General features: G+C 37.7%; 1 protein-coding gene across 2 annotated transcripts in view; it reads left to right on the plus strand.

The window, feature by feature from the left end:
• Positions 1-4,151: 4,151 nt before the first annotated feature.
• gabrr2a (gamma-aminobutyric acid type A receptor subunit rho2a) overlaps positions 4,152-17,828 on the plus strand; it is a 28,888-nt gene continuing 15,211 nt past the window's right edge. The window contains exons 1-2 of one of the 2 annotated variants that reach the window (XM_055172405.2): positions 4,152-4,518; positions 8,035-8,141. In XM_055172405.2, coding sequence (XP_055028380.2) covers positions 4,391-4,518; positions 8,035-8,141 — 235 coding nt within the window. In that variant the 5' untranslated portion in view covers positions 4,152-4,390. The remainder of the gene's footprint in view (positions 4,519-8,034; positions 8,142-17,828) is intronic. The other variant, XM_055172404.2, reaches the window with a different exon arrangement.

Raw genomic sequence — 17,828 nt, forward strand, 5'->3', positions numbered from 1 at the left:
CAGACTAACATCTATGAGTTACTTAATTACGGTAGGACTGTGCAAACAAAGTAACTGTCTAGCATTTGTGTTATACGCTGGGGATTTCCCCACCACTTTGTGAAAGCATTTGGTTAAAATGTTCTGAAAAATCAAGCGATGCTTAAGACTGGTTTTGTGGTCCAGGGTCACATTGCGTTGTATGCTGATGGTGTGTTTTCTTGTACATATGTAATGAAATTCATTGTAATCATTTATTAAACGCGCTACTGTTTTCTACGTTGTGGTGCTTTGGCATTGTTTGGTTGAGCTGGTGTTGCAGGGACTTTGTCAGTGTATTGATTCATTGTCCCTTCATAGCTTGCAAGAGACATTTAATACACTTATAATTAATATTAAATAAAGTAAGCGTATTTAACTAAGACGTAGGCTATTTAATAAACTGAGCGTATTCATCTGTCAATACGAAACGCGACTTGGCCATTCTAATTAATGATCGGAAGAACGCGTATCGATCACAGTTACTGTAAAATATGCACGCATGTCCATTTAAACTCAATTTTGGTCAAATGTGGATTATATCACGACACTGGCAAGAATATGGTTACATGTAAATATGCCGTACCAAGTATGACAACGCTACATTCAACTGCTTTTGATATACAGTGTTTTTTTCACTTCCTGAAAAGTAACCGTTTTGGACATACGTGAGTTTCATCGGGCAGCGACGATAACTGTAAATATAATATCAAGAGAAATAATTGACAATTATGATTTTTTTTGTCTTAATTGTATGACCCAATATGTTGTATGTTCAAAAATGTTTATCCATATGATTCATAATACAAGGATGGTTAGACTGGTGTAAACAATTTTAGGTGTCACCAATTGAATTTATTCAGTAAGTTGATAGAACTTTTTACAGCAATACTTATAATAATACTTAATTATTTGTGTTTAAATAGAATTTAGTATTGGATTTTTACAGTACATGTGCTTCACAAAATGGCTACGACAGATGTCAGAATTTTTGGCTGGAAAGGCATCATGGGAAATTTGCATATCATGTGGCTCTGTACTTACTTAAAATGTTAAGCTAGATTTACTTAATTTTGACACAATTGTTATAGTAGTTGGCATTAATTATGTTTTTTCATTTTATTTTTGCATACATTTAAGTTCACCTGGTAACTTAAAATGTTTGTGTTACACATACTAAATATGTTAAGTATAAACTTAGAATACTAAGTTTTTTGTGTTTAATCTAATTAATAAGTAATGTTCAGCCAACGAATAGAGTGTTACAACAAACCCACTGTCTGTTGGTACTGTATCTTTTGAACTCCTGTCACATTCTGTGTATTTTTATGAGAACAGTCTGTAATTAATTTAACTCAAACTATTTGTTGAATGTCTGAGCCAAAACCAAAATGTGTTGTGCCCCGTTCTCCCCTAATGACCACTAAACTTTTTAATTGAATTCTGTGCTAATCAATTGATTTAAGTTTTCCTTTTTTCAACAGTCCACACTCATACTTCACACATAATAAAATCAATATTTCATGTTTATTATGTAGTAATTGGGATATGATTCCAGCCTACTGTTGTATCATTACATATGAACATCTGTTCTGTTTTTAAAAATGTTCATTTGTTTAAATCGGATTTTAAAGTGATCGGTGGCAAACCAAAAACACTAAAGTGTCACTCTTCATTTATTATGTAAATGTATAAATGTAACATAAGTGTAAAATGTAAGTGTTTCCACCAGTGTAATTTCTAAGAATGGTTTCAGCTCCCATCTTCATTCGAGTTAGAAAGAGATTTCAAAAGGCTTCACCTGTCTGCATTAGCAGTACCCTCCATACTCATCACTTTTAGCTGCAAGCACAGTGTGCCGGCACTCATTTAGGGTTGGACATCATGCTACAGTATAATTTGAGCTTTACACGGTGTGCTTGACAAAGACCAATGAGAGCTTTGTTTATATTTGCGATTTATTTCTCCATTTTGATTTGCAAACACTGCAGCACAAAAGCGCCGGCTGTGCAGGGGACAGATTTATCCCTTTAATATGAGAGGCCTGACAAACTTTTACGTAACAGATCCTTTGGAGACACGCTGGCTGCGCTCCAGCTCAGTCGCAGGCATCCAGTGGATATGGAGCTCGGGCGTGGCAGCGATGAATTGCTGTGAAATCCCAGATAAGCTGAGTTTCAGTGGCAGCAGAGATCGAGTAGGAGGACAAATGCATGAAAAACATGAGCCGTACCATCTGCTGCTGTGGCAGTGACAGGAAGTCAGACCTTAAGGCAAGACCCTGAATGGAGATTCCCCCATAAAACGCTCAGGGGTTCGTGAAATCTTCAGAAGAAACTGAAACCATTGCTGCAGGCTTTGCACTTATCAGCTTGGAAGAAAATGATGCATCTTCTAAAGTACATTTTACATGTTCACATTAAATTGTTTTAATGTGACAAGCTGATCCTATACGATGAGGGGCCTGCATTCAACAGGAATAAATGAAGAGTTTGGTTCCAAAACATGATAAACGCTATTTTAAAAAAAAATGAGTTACTGCCAAAATCAGTATTGTTGTCAGTATTAAAAAGTAAATTCTTAATTTTACGCAAAATCCAATATCCTGCGTGTTATTCTGTCACTTTTCTCTCTTTTCCCCCAAAACGCAATAAACGCCAGTCCTCATTCCTTGCAGAATGCAATAAATCCGCTCAACCAATCACAGCGCACCATTCCATGCACTGTAAACCCCAATGGTGGCGCGTTGAATACACACAGATTCCTAGTTTTCCTTCTATACTTTGTACTTCAAAACCAAAACAAAATAATACTTTTGATGGCATTGAGAAACCTGTGGTGGTTTTCTGTGACGGGGATGAAACGTAAGCCATCAAAATCTAATAATTTACGTGAGAGGCACTCGGGAGATGGGAAAATGTCGGCTGTTGCTTGTTCTCCTGACAGCATCAAACTTCTTTCATGCTAACACATTGACCCCAGGGGATCTTGTGAAAAACTTTCCATTATTTTACTAGAAGCCAACGAAAATTGAGGAGGACCAAACATTTTACAGCTGATCGTTGTCAAAAAAGTTCAGCAGCGACGTCCCAAGTATAACAGCAGCAATGACAGTTTTCTTAAGTGTTTTTATTAATGCCATTAATGTTTATTTTTTTAATCAGTGTATACCACTAGTCAACTAAATGAATATAACATGGCAAAGATGAACGCACATTTTTATATTGATTCACTAGATTTATAGCATTTTGGAAAAAAAATCATGAAAATCAAATTATGGATTAGAATTTTTTATGTTTTTATAACCTAAAGATGCTATTTGAAGGTTTGTAAAAGAAAATAGTGGTTTTCATCTTGTCACTTTCTTGGTATAGAAAACACGTTTTTTTTACCAAAATTAGTCAAAATGGATTTATTGCGTTTTGGAACCAAAATCTTCAAATATAGCAAAACTGTAATGGCAATGTTTTGGTTCATTATTACAGCCTGATACTTTTTTTGGTCACTGTGTTGCTCCTGTCATTCCTTATTATATTACTAAATCAGGGCCGGATTAACACAATACAGTAGGGGCCTAAACATCGAAATCCAAACCAAATATGTAACTTTTGTGAAATTATTGAATTTTTAAAACTTAGTGCATTTAAGGGGTGTCCTCTGGGATCAAACCCATGACCTATGCGTTGCTAACACAAGCTACCAGCTAAGCTACAGGAATAAATTAAAGACTTGGACATTAATTAAAACTAAGAAGGTGTAGATATTATACATCAACAGTGTATGCATTGGCACAGTAAAGGTCATAAGCTCGGATCCAAAAGTATAATGTATATGCTAAAGTTGCTTTGGATCAATATGTGTGCCAAATGTACAAGCATTAAGCTTGGACTTAGATATTTCTTAGTGTTTGGTTGTTCTAACAACAAATATACATCTTTTTAAAATATTTTATTTATAGAGTGAAATCCTTTAAATATTTGTGTGGACAAATGGTGGGGGCTTATGTTTTTCTTTTTTTTGTATCGGATGCATTTCACTCATGCATTATAAATGTGAAAGCATGCACAGTCGCAGAGCTTTCTGTGATCGTGTGTGTCTTTGTAATCCCTGCAGATGTGGGAAACGCGCACCATGTGCTAGTGTCGGGTCCGAGGCTCCGAGCGCGTCCGTCCAAACAGCTGTGCGCGTGATAACCAATGACAAACAGCAGACGCGGTGATATTTAAACGTCGGCAGATCGCGCGTGCCGTAGCGATGCGATGCTCGGCGTTTCGTGCGCTGTGAGCGAGAGGATGCTGCCTTCACGGAGTCAACGCGTTCACGGACCTAACGGGGTTTCAGGACACACCTGTAGCTGTTTTACCTGCGCTGCATGATGCCTTATTTCAGACATTTACTGGTTTTAATGGTTTGCCTGGGCTCGTGTGGGGAATGCAGAAATAAACACAGCACGAGAGAGAGGAGGTGGACGGGACCCGTGGAAACTCAGAAACATGGCACGTAAGTGGCATTACAAGACATTGCCTTAAATCTTTTGGTAATCTTGGGTGGGTGAAGATGTGCGTTAACTTCACATAATTTGCTGGGATCTGTTTGGTTTAGTAGAGGATTAAAGATGATGATGATGATGATAAAGAAAAATGATGCAAATGATGGCAATCAATGATGTCTGTCAGTCATCATACTGACGAACTGAAGATGTGAGGCTAAATTTAATGATTTCAAACGAGATAAATACATAATTGTGTGTATTCACCACCCTAGATCTGTAAGTGTTGGCCATGAGTTTGGCTACAGTTAATGCTGGGTTGTTTCAACCCACGGTTTGGTAAAATATGGATAAACCCAAACCACAGGTTAAATTAACTTAGAAAATGTCCATATTTGATTTAAGTAACTCAGCGTATAGCTTAATTAAAACCATTGGTTTGGTGTGTCAATGTTTTACCCAACTATGTTACAAATTTGTAGAGTGTGTACAGTACAGTACTTATTTTTCCAGGAATGCCTAAATTACAAAATCTAAATTATCTTTAAAAAAAATTCTAATTAAGAAACAAGTAGTGCTACAAAGAAAATGCATCTAATAATATGCATTTTTTGACTCATGCATGACCCATGAGGGTTTGCCAAGTTAACGGCTTAAACAATATTAGCTTAAAGTCACACATTTGTGAAAAAGCCGAGCAGGTATGCCCAGCTTTAAAACTGACCCAACATCTTACGCTTTTCAAATCTTAAAATTGAAGGAATAGTCCATTTTCTTAAAAGAAAAATCCAGATAATTTACTCACCACCCTGTCATCCAAAATGTTGATGTCTTTCTTTGTTCAGTCCAGAAGAAATTATGTTTTTTGAGGAAAACATTGCAGGATTTTTCTCATTTTAATGGACTTTAATAGACACCAACAATTAATACTTAACTCAACATTTAACATTTTTTTTCAACAGAGTTTCAAAGGACTATAAACGATCCCAAACGAGGCATAAGGGTCTTATCTAGCGAAACGATTGTCATTTTTGAACATTTTTAAAATATAAAAAATATGCACTTTTAAACCACAACTTTTCGCAAGGTCGGTCCAGCGCGACCTAACGTAAATGCGTAGTGACGTAGGGAGGTCACGTGTTACATATATAAAACGCACATTTGCGGACCATTTTAAACAATAAACTGACACAAAGACATAAATTAGTATCATTCGACATACAACAACGTCAGAACGGTCCTCTTTTAACACACTTGTAAACACTGGGGAGTAGTTTTGCATTCGTCCTCTGTGACCTCTTGACGTCATGACGTATTGCGTGAGGTCACGCTGACGCTTTCAGGACCGGATCTAGACGAGCAATTGTGGTTTAAAAGTGTATATTTGTTATTTTTATTGTCAAAAATGACTACTCTTGAGAGTTTAGTCATGCTGGTTGATTTATATATAAAGGTGCTTCAAAAGGTTCTCAATAGCAATGCCATAGTAGAACCTTTTTTGGGGAGGGTCCCTAAGGAATCATTCAATAAGTTTAAAAAAAATATATATATTTCTGATGTAAAAAATATATTAAATCAACATATATTGTTATGTTACTTTAATGTAATAAACAAAGTTAAACAATTTCAACTTGTTTTTACAAGTTATGTCAACTTATCACAAGTCAATACTTAGAGTAGTAGGTTGAATAGACTTGCAAAAACTTGTGTTAACTTCATGCTGCATTTTAACAGTACATTTTTATATTGTGAAGAACCTTAAAAATAAAGTGAGGCCATAGAAGAACCATATTTGGTTCCCCAAAGAAACTCTAAACCCTTTCCCTACAAAGAACCTATATTGTTAAACAGAAAGGTTTCTTCAGAAGTTAAAGGTTATTGAATCATGCCAAAAATGATTCTTCTATGGCATTGTGTAACACCTTTATGTTTAGGAGTGTTTGTGCAATAGGAATTTACTTGTATCCGAACAGGCATATGACCAGTGGCGGCTCGTGACTGCTCATCCGAGGGGTGCAAATTCAAAATATGTCTTCGGAGTGTAATGTGTGTTGCTTGCGTTTTCAAAATATGTGTTTTTTGCGTCTTGTTAACCATGTGCATCATGTGTTTTGTCAAAATAAGTGCCTGCTGCACACGCATCAAAACCGTTTGTGATAAAATAGAAGCTCACGTTCACAAAATAAACGCAAGACACTCCCTTAACACTAAACTCTGATTATGCATGAGATTATGCGAGTATCTGGTAAATGCGAGCGTCTCTTTTATCATAAACCGGTTAGACGCGTCTGCAGCAGGCACTTATTTTGACAAGACACGTGATGCACTAGGATTGTTTGTTGATTGAATTGGCAAAATATAAAGGTAATTCAACACTGGTTCAGCCTTGTCCTTGACGTTGATTCAACGATGAATCAACGTTGAAATTCAGCCCAAGAAAGAACCTCTCAGGAACTTGTATTTTTAAGAACTTAAACTTGTACTCTATTATTAAATAAAAAATAATATAATATTCATGTGTTCAGAGATGACAATATTGCAATAGGTGAGAACTGTGGTGCTGAGGACAGGAAAAGAAAGTGACATTTGTTGATATGTGAACATCACAAAATGTACAGACTCATGTTTCGACCACCTTTATTAGCCTGATTCCTTTGACAGCAGGGTCCCTAAAATGAGGCCAGGAGCTGGTAAGCAATTATCATCATCATGACCCAGACAGATGATACAACCACTGAACCGAACGCGTATCAGTGGCATGCCTGATCCAGCGTTCCTTACACAGACAACAGCCACGTGCCGTACGCACTTTTCGCCCATCTGCCGAAGACTGTACTTGGTCGGGCACCAAGCTGTCATGACAAATAGCTGGTACTGGTACATCCAACAGGGTTTCATGACTATTAAATGAAAACAAACATGTTGAAAATTACCATATCATTAGAGCACATAAGCCTGGAAATTTGCATGAGAAAATCCAGCAGTATGACTGCACACGGGGTGCCAATCATTACATGCTGGCTTTTGTCTGATGTACTCTCAACAGGAAATAAATTGCAAATGGCAAGAAGCTATGAGGAATGTTACAAGCCACTCGACTGCTTTCTTGAGTCTTTTAGGTTTCTGGGTTGGATCTGTCAGTGTGCATTATACCAGTTAATAAAAAGTTAATTATGGTCCCTGTTAGACTGAAATGAAACACGGTTCATCAAATCCAGTATTCAGAACTCCTCCGAGTGACTTTCAGTGATAAGATCTGCAGTAATTTGAAAAAACAGGGCAGGCTGATGCTGCAGATGGTTCAATACTGCCTTAACAATTTGTTGATACAAGCGCCATGCATGATCCTAATCCTTCATTACACTTTTGTTGATGCGTTTTCATGGAAATTATGTAAACGCTGCCGGCTTTCAGAATTCAAGCTAAACCGCTTGTGTACAGTACACTCTGATAGTTTGCATGAAACAATAGGAAATGTACAAATTTGTAATATGAGATGTTTATGATTCTTTAAAACCTTTTCACAGCTCCCTTCCCAAGAAGCCACCAGACGTGACGAAATCACGAAAACTGAAAACTGAACAGTTATTGAAAGTGGATGACCATGACTTCACAATGAGACCAGCATTTGGAGGTCAGATTGTTATTTTATTAATTTACTATTTGTGATCTTTAAAGAGATTAATGTAACGTGAATGGTCTGGTTTATGAGCAAGATGAACTATTTATAAACATTGTGGATATGGAGAGTATCAAGGGCAGTTATTTGACCAGGAGGCATAAAATCTACATTGGCTCCCTCTAGAGGGGTTAACAAACTTTCTCACTGTACTGGACTTTAAAGACCCCATGACATCAAAACTGACTATTCTTATTTTTTAACGTAATATTGCAGTGTTCATTATAAACAGTTTATCCATGTAGGTCATTATTTAAAAAAATTAATGTACCCTCATAAATGAAATTTATTTAACTAATGCTGGGTACACACCCAAAGATAATCGGGCTGATTTTGGGCCGATTTCCCTCATTCTGACAATCCTAGCTATGTCCCAATTATCTTGATGGTTCTACAGATATTCCCTTGGTTTGAGGTGTGTTAAAGACACACTATGCAGTTATTTTACCTTAATATAACAGCTTCAAAGTTATTTCGGTGGTAAACAAAGTCATAGTAAGGCGAATCATCATCCTGTTGAAGCTCGGGGAAGACGCCGCTAGCAAAACCAGCAATGCAAGCTTGAGAGAACCACCCCTGACAAATCTAACGACAATCACGACATGCTTTACGGCAACGACGTCACACACGTTAGACTTGTTCGACTTCGTGTGGCGCTGCAAGAATCGACCGCCGGATGGCGTCAAAGTTCCGCGAGAATGATCCGAGACGGCACTTTGACGTCATCCAGCTGTCTGTTCTTGCAAGTCGATCAAGCCTATAACAACAACTGCACGCGCGAATTTGAGACGTGAGGCTAAACGATTTAAAAGTTAAGAAAGCGCGTTCGGAAGAGAATAGGAAAAGGAAAAGATAATCAGGTTTTTACTCGTTGGCGTGAGCTAAAAGACAGCACTGGATGGGATGCTGATCTGGCGATCTTGGACTAGTAAGTAAATCTCTTATTTGTAAACTTGTTTGCGGTCTATGTTGTATGTTGTTGCGCTTGTTGTAGTATGTCATGCGATTTTCATGACAACAGTTGTCAATATCTCACATAATTATCAGGACATAAATAAGCCTAGAGGTTGTAAATAGCGACCAATGTTATGAAATAATGCAACGTACACAATTAACTTTGTCATGGCATTTTGTACTGTTTACATTACAATAAAAAAACACAAATGAAATTATACAGTAGACATAGACTATAGACTGTTTACTTGTGATTTAGCTGCAATCATGTAAAAACGTTATAAGCCAGCAAACGCGGTAGGCTACTTTATTATTATATGCACTCTACACTTGGAATAAACTTCTTATTATCATATTACCATCATCTGTAGTTTAGTAGACTATGCAGTAGCCTAATATTTGTATGAAATTGTGAAACATTACCTGGTCATAATCTTCGGAGGTGTACTAGAGTGGGAAATTACGACAGTTTGCAAGTATTCTCCAGCGACTTGTTTGACAAAAACCCCGAAAATGCATAGAGCAGCTTTAAGGGTGCCCGAACCTGATTGGAAAAACGACGGAGCCGCCCCGATCGCAAATCGAAAATATTAAGCATGATCAGAAATCCTGATGTGTGGGGGGAACCCAGAGGACAAACGTGCGCATGCTCTTGAGATTATCACGTGAAACGAAATATTATCCAATCAGTAAGCGAGATGATGGAAGATGGAAGCAGTCATGATGCAGCACAAAGTGAAGTTGATGCAAAGTGAACTTGTACAGACCATGTTCCCGCTGTCTTCATGACTTCACCCAAACCCAAACACTATCATTTAAATTTCTTCCTGCATATCGTCCGCACATGCTTATTCTGAAGTCTCGCGAGATTTTGCAAGATTTCCTGTGTTCACAGTCAAAACTCTGGTACAAAACGGTTTAATCTAGGACTTTTTATCCTTATGTTTCTGGTCTATCACATTTTGAAAATCTTATAAGAAATCGTATAAAATCTTTTGGTGTGTACCCAGCATAAGTTCAGGAGGAGCCAACCAATCAGCATGAAGAGGTTCCTTTAAATACCTTTTTTTGTAGCATCCCTCCTCCACTCCATTTCCTCACTCTTAGCTAGTTTGATCTTTCCCAGTTAAAGAGGGGGGCTAACATTCCGAGCTCGGAGCCTTCCGCTCGGACAGCACGCCAAATATGCTTTATCTTATTCTCTATCGATTACATGTTAATGCGAACTCATGAAACTTCTGAAAAAATCTGAAAATGTACTCTAGTGGCGATCCTTCTCTACTGATGTCTTCAAGATGGCTTAGGCGGAGCTTCAGTTGACCCCGCCTCCTCCAACTGTCAGTCTGTTGCGAGTTCCATTTCTAAATTCGGAACATTTCTAATTTCGTTTCATTGGACACACGTGTGTTGTCGTGGTTACACGTCTGTGTGGAACTTAACTTCCGATCTCTGTTTGTTTAATGATGCTAAACTGAACTCTGGAACAAATACCTTGACAAAAATAACAAAATGTTTCTGTTTCCTAAAGACGAGGAGATCAAATATCACTGCTATGTGTAGGGAGGTTTGGCAGCCGATCTGTAGTTAACTATTTATACATTAATTTTACACAATAACGTTAGCTCCGTGTAGTTTTTGATACGCGTTAGCTATGATTTGATCTAAGGTTTAATAAAAGATTCATTCAATTTACTTAATTTGTGGTCGCAATCAATTTATTTAAGGTACATTTGAAGAAAAGTTTGTTTTTGTTTTGTTTTTCAAATTTTTTGTTTAAATGTAGCTCAAACAAACTGATTGCAACCACTTACCTTAAAAAAATGAGTAAATTAAAAGAATCATTTTTTTCCAGTGTTTTTGTCAGAAATAAACCACTCTTAAAAAACTCTGTTTATTTGCAAAACTTACGTTTGTTCCACGAATGTTGTTACAGCTGAAATCGTCTGTATCCAATCAATATACAGTGGAATACACTATTTTTCTCATGTGATTTTCCGTTTTACTCGGAAATACATCACAATATGGAAGTAAAGTCGATCGCGACTTCCTGTTCCAGGAACAATGTAAAAAAGATTTGTTGGTTCAACTTAAAAACGTAAGTTACCTTGTTGCTTGAAAATTTTGAATTCAACTTAACAATATTAGTTAACTTAAAAATGTAAATAAAAATTGTCGCATCAACTAATATTTTAAGTTGAGTTAAATAACTAATGAAACTTTAAGTTGAACCAACTTTTTTTACAGTGATATAATGATGTATGTGGGACAAGACGACAGGGACTAAGGAAATCCAGTAAACAAATAAACAAGGACCTTAGGGAACATACAGGCAAGGAGCTTTAAAACATGGTAACATTACATAGACTGCACAACAATGGGGAAAACACAGTGAGCTTAAACAATGGAGCTGATCAGGGCAATGCATGACAGGTGACAAGGAGCATTTGCGGGATAGCGAGGGATGCTGGGAACTGGAGTCCATGGGGAGATGACTGTAAGGTAAAAACATGCAGGTAGAAAGTATGGAACGTACCAAACTATTATTCTTACACAGAATCCACATATTGAAAACATCGTAGTTTTTTAGTTAAACCTGGAAAATATACATATATATATTAAAAAAAATGTGTAGGTCACACAATGTGTGATATTGACAATGTTCATTCCTTTTGTACAAATGGTCAGATTTCTGTGCTTCTGATGAAGGTGAAACATTTACATGTATGCATTTGGCAGACACTTTTATCCAAAATGATTTACAGTGCATTAAAGGTATATATTTTTTAACAGTAAGAATGATCACATGGTTCAAACCCATTATCTTGTGCGCTGCTAACGCAGTGCTAACTGCTATGCAGGAGCATGAAACATACCAAATAATAATAAATAAATAAAAAATATTTACATATAAAATTAATTTCTAAATACACTCACCTAAAGGATTATTAGAAACACCTGTTCAATTTCTCATTAATGCAAATGGTGTAATGTTGTGGGGGATTTTTTTTGGCACACTTTAGGCCCCTTAGTGCCAATTGGGCATCGTTTAAGTGCCAAGGCCTACCTGAGCATTGTTTCTGGCCATGTCCATTCCTTTATGACCACCATGTACCCATCCTCTAATGACTACTTCCAGCAGGATAATGCAGCATGTCACAAAGCTCGAATCATTTCAAATTGTTTTTTTTAACATGAAAATGAGTTCACTGTACTAAAAATGGCCCCCACAGTCACCAGATCTCAACCCAATAGAGCATCTTTGGGATGCGGTGGAACGGGAGATTCGTGCCCTGGATGTGCATCCCACAAATCTCCATCAACTGCAAGATGCTATACTATCAATATGGGCCAACATTTCTAAAGATTGCTTTCAGCACCTTGTTGAATCAATGCCACGTAGAATTAAGGCAGTTCTGAAGGTGAAAAGGGGTCAAAAACAGTATTAGTATGGTGTTCCTAATAATCCTTTACTTCAGAAAAAAGAATTTGTCAAAGTCAGAGACTTCTATATGTTTTGCATTGCGATAATGTTGAATCTCCTGTGTTGGTCAATGTCATGTCACATCCTCAAAAACAAAACAAAAGCATGGTGTGCTAGAACGTTTTAAACGTCACCATGCTCCGAATTAATTTTTGCATCCGGATTTACTTTGACCTTGATTTTTACATATTTCCTCTCCAAAGCAATTCCTCATTAATTCCCTGGATGAATTGCAGACGTAGTTTTTTAAAACCCTGTGCCTGTCAGATGGAGTTATGCACACTGTGTGCTTTTTACATAAGTTTCACAAAATTGTCACTGTGATGACTGTTTGGAGAGTTAACAGTCAATCAACTCGTATAGCAACAGCTGGATGTGTGTACAGATCGCCCCTCTGGGAAAATGAGATTTTTAATGCAGAGATTTCTTCTAGTCTGCAGTGGAGCTCAAGGCTTCTCTTTGTACAATTGTACAGCGCAGTTTCTACCCGTTAAGGTTAAAGCCTTCAGAATCGCTTTATTTTCTGTATAGAAATGCACTTGCAAAGCTGTCAGTGAGAGTGTTTGTACAAAATGCCAAGAAACTGTTTAAATGGGATTTTAAATGCTCAGGTTGTCTCCGGTTCTCACATGAAAAGCAAGCAGACGTGCACACCTCTTATGAAAATTACTCATGGTTTTATAAGAGTAATTAGTTTAATTTGGTTGCTTTTCAATAAGGGATAAGCCAGTAAAGGTGTTTACAGTACATGCATTGAGAAACACTAGACAAAAAGCACAGTTGAAGGCATTTACATGACTACTTTATACACAGTTATTAAGCAAAATCGATGAAAGATTGTTTCTTATTATGTAAACACACTCGGCGTGTGTTGCACACCCTGCTGTTGCATTTATGCTGGCATTTTGTTTATGCACCGCTTGCATGCATGCGCAACATGAAAGTCCATCTTGTTCCCAGTACTTCTTTACTGATGTGTTTCTGTAGAGAACAAAGGGAAGAGATGCTTCAGCATTTCGATGCTGTGAATAAAGTTATCTAAAAAGGCTTTCGTCTGGATGTTCCGAGTCTGCATATGTTTGGGAATTGCTGATGTGACAGCAGGGGGTCACAGCAAAAGGGAATGAAAATAGCCCAAACATAATCACCTCTGCAGCTGCTTTCACAGTCCCACCATTTTTGTGAGAGATATGCAATGTTGCATCTGTTTGATAAGGAAAATCTCACAATATGAAATCATACAATCTGATTTTGTCATCATATTTACTTTATTGTTATTTTAAAGAGTCAGATAAGGATTGCTCAGCAAATAAATTGGTAGAGCATTGTGTTAAAGGTGCAGTGTGTAATTTTTAGAAGGATCTCTTGACAGAAATGCAAAATAATATACAAAATTACATTATCATGTGTGTATAAAGACCTTTAATAATAAACCGTTAAGTGTTTATTACCTTAGAACGAGACCTTTTATCTACATACACCGGGGGGTCCCCTTACATGGAAGTCGCCATTTTGTGCCACCATTTTCTACAGAAGCCCTTAACAGACAATTTTTTTACCAAGTTGTCTCCGACGATGCATGTTTGTCTGGTGGCGGCTACCGTAGCTTCTCTATGTGTTTCAAAAGCGAGGGGTGAGCAGTGGACAAAGTCGTTGGTTGCAATTTGCAACCTCACCACTGGATGCCGCTAAAATTTACACACTGCACCTTTAAAGGGTTAAATGTTAAGAGGATTTTATTTTTTTGGTGAACTATCCCTTTAGGTTTAATGGTCATGTGTAAACACACATACAACGTATAGCTTGTAATGCAATGTAAGTCGCTATATACTTACATGGAAGGTACATTGTCTTAAAGGGACACTCCACTTTAAAAAAAAAGTATGCTGATTTTCCAGCTCCCCTGGAGTTGAACATTTGATTTTGGATGTTTTGGAGTCCATTCAGTCGATCTCCGTGTCTGGTGGTAGCACTTTAAGCATAGCTTAGCATAATTAATTGAATCTGATTAGACCATAAGCATCACGCTCAAAAATAACCAAAGAGTTATGATATTTTTCCTATTTAAAACTTGTCTATTCTGTAGTTACATCGTGTACTAACTGTGGGTTCACACCAGACGCGAGTTCAACGATTTGCGCGAATAGATTACAAACAAAGTCAATGCAAAGACGCGATCGGACGTGTTCTTGCGCTGGGCAATGCGAATGACGTGAATTGGGTGGCGCGATTGCCCAAAAACACGTGCTATTTGCCTCAGACACGCCTTCGCGCTAGTTGAAAATATTTAACTCAAGCGAAAAATTTGTATGACACAAAGTTAAATCCCGCAAGTTATCTAAAGCGAGCAACGCGATGTTACATGTTTGGTGTGTATGTAGTATAAGACCGATGGAAAATTAAAAATTGCGATTTTCTAGGCAGATATGGCTAGGACTATACTCTGTCATAATAATCAAGGACTTTGCTGCCGTACCACGGCTGCAGGAAGATCAATGATATTACGCAGCGTCGGAAAATAGTCCCCTTGGTAACTTTCAATAGCAGGGGACTATTTTCGGACACTGCGTAATATTTTTTTTTCTGCGATGCTAATGGTCTAATCAGATTTAATGGATTGTGCTAAGCTATGCTAAAAGTGGTACCGCCAGATCCGGAGATTGGCTGAATGGATTTCAAAACGGTAAAAATTAAATGTTTAACTCTAGGGGAGCTGGAAAATGAGAATATTTTTTAAAAGAAGGTGTAGTGTCTCTTTAACTTAGGAACATAATGGCACTTCACCATACTTGACACTCGCTTGCTTCATACGACCGTACTTTCATCAGGCCCAGCGTTTTCACCATGACATGCTAAAATACATTCATTTAGTTAATTAAAAAAGCAGATATTATCATCAACGTGTATTTTGTTTGATGCTGGTGTGCTTGTTTTCCCACTGTGCTTCTAACCAGCAGGTCTACCAGCTTAGAAAGACCATGCTGGCTGACCAGGTTTATCAATTGGCCAACATCTTGCTTATGTTAGTTCATGCTGGTGTTTTCAGTGGGCAAGCAATGTGTTGTTGCGTACTGTAGTTGTCGCTGTCTCATCTAACTGAAAGGTACCTCACGGCGCATTCACACGGGGCGTCAGCGTTAACGCTTAACGGAAGGCTTGTCTGAAGCGTGGCCAACAGCCAATCACAGGGGCCGCTACACATGCTCCGTTCTTCCATAAACGTAATTGGCTGGCTCTGTCTACGTAATTTGCATAAGGCGATCTGATTGGCTGACGCACGCGTTGCCGCTTGAAGAGTTGAGAAATGTTCAACTTCTGCCGCGAGCAACTGCACTGACGCAGCGCCGACGGATCCACAATTCAGTTCGCCAACGCTTGACGTCACCCATTAAAAGTGAATGGGAAGCGTTAACGCTGACGCCCCGTGTGAATGCGCCGTCAATGTGCCATGTGTACCGTATAAATAAGATTTACTTCAGAAGCGAAACAGAATTGCTAATGCATGACTGCAGTTTCATTTAATCCAGTGAAGTTCAACTGATGGTGCATAAAGCTTATACCTAATCCTCAACAAGGGGAGTATCGTACATTGATGAGCATATAGCACTCATGCTGGGTTTATAGGTCATAAGAGTAGTGTATGCAATTCTTGATGGATTATACACATGTTAAGGATTCATCTATGTTGGAAACATACGGTTTATTCGTTCTCCATTTGCATATTTATCCGATGTGAAATGGTGCCTTTAGTATTTTCCAGATGTTTCATATTAGAAGTAATGTGAATTAGAAGCATCCTTTAATCAGATATGAATAGGAATGAAGATCCGCACATGCTGTATAGCAGCTCAGTGTCTCTGTATCTCTCGCAGACAGTAATTTTTTAATGCAGTGGTATTTTGGGGGGGTTCGTGCACCACAGAATAGCATTTTTTAAAGAAAATGTGAAAGTGCTTACATTTAGCAAAAAAAGGATCAGTTGTCCTTACGAGCTAAATGAATCAAGAATGGTTGTAATCACATTACATTTTGCTGCTCTGATGTTTTTCCTGAACACACAGATAGGCTCGTCCATCTGTAGGATCGCTCGGTCCGTTACGGACTGGAACGTTTGGATCTAGTGACGAGATTAATCTGACAGTGGTTTGTGCTGACCGGCCGGTCAACCAAACTAGGGGATTAGCACATGCAAATATGCCCCGTAGACAGCTGGTTTAAAGATCACCTACTGAACAGGCATCACCAGGCTAACAGCTGAACACGGTTACCTCAGCAACCTCTATAAAAAACACTATTAAAGCATTTTTTTCAATGATTTTTCAGTAAGGATGATTTTAAAACTGTGCTTTGTGAAAACTCCAGTTCAAACTGACTTACAACTGTAAAGTAAGGAAACAAATTTGGGAGAAGCAAAGCACCTGAAACCCCCAAGAAAGACAGACATCATTAATAAACATTTACATGTACTATCAATAACTAACTGAAAAAGATCTTTTTTAGCTCAGGAGATTTGAGGCATTATACAAGTACTGAGCTCTAAAATAAATATAGATTGTGTAGTAAAATGTAATAATCTGGAATTGGATAAAAAGTTGATGAGAATGTTTGAGTTCATATTGAAATCTTAAAAAAATATTGATTGTCAAAATACTGACTTTTGATTTCAGACTTGTCAAATTTCTATATATGTAAAAAAGATTTGTTGTTTCAACTTACAAAAAATAAGTGTTCATGCTGCCTTAACATTTTTAGTTAACTCAACTTAAAAATATTAGTTGACTCAACATTTTTACACAATTGAGTTTATACAATTGAATAACCTCAAAATTTTAAGACAACACAAACAAACACTTACTTTTTAAAGCAAAAAAAAAGTTTACAGTGTAATGGACATTTATGAGATTTATGCTGAGTTTACACCAACCACGCTTCAAGCGTCAAAATCGCGTCTACCGCATGTAGTTTGCCGCTTGAACACTTTGAATGCATTCGCGCGTGTAGAGCGGAGTAGACGCGCGGAAAAAGCAAGCATTTGATGCGCATCTGAGGCAAAATCTGCTTCTTGTGGGAGGAGCAAGTGATATGCGGGTGTCTGTTTACAAAATGGCTGATGTTGATTGTGCATTTATCGAGAGAGTTACCGGTTTGTATTTGGTAACCTTACTATAGGGGGGAAATAAACGACGCTGGTCGATAAACGTCACGTA

The sequence above is a fragment of the Misgurnus anguillicaudatus genome, chromosome 7 (assembly GCF_027580225.2).
Source record: "Misgurnus anguillicaudatus chromosome 7, ASM2758022v2, whole genome shotgun sequence".
NCBI lineage: Eukaryota > Metazoa > Chordata > Actinopteri > Cypriniformes > Cobitidae > Misgurnus > Misgurnus anguillicaudatus.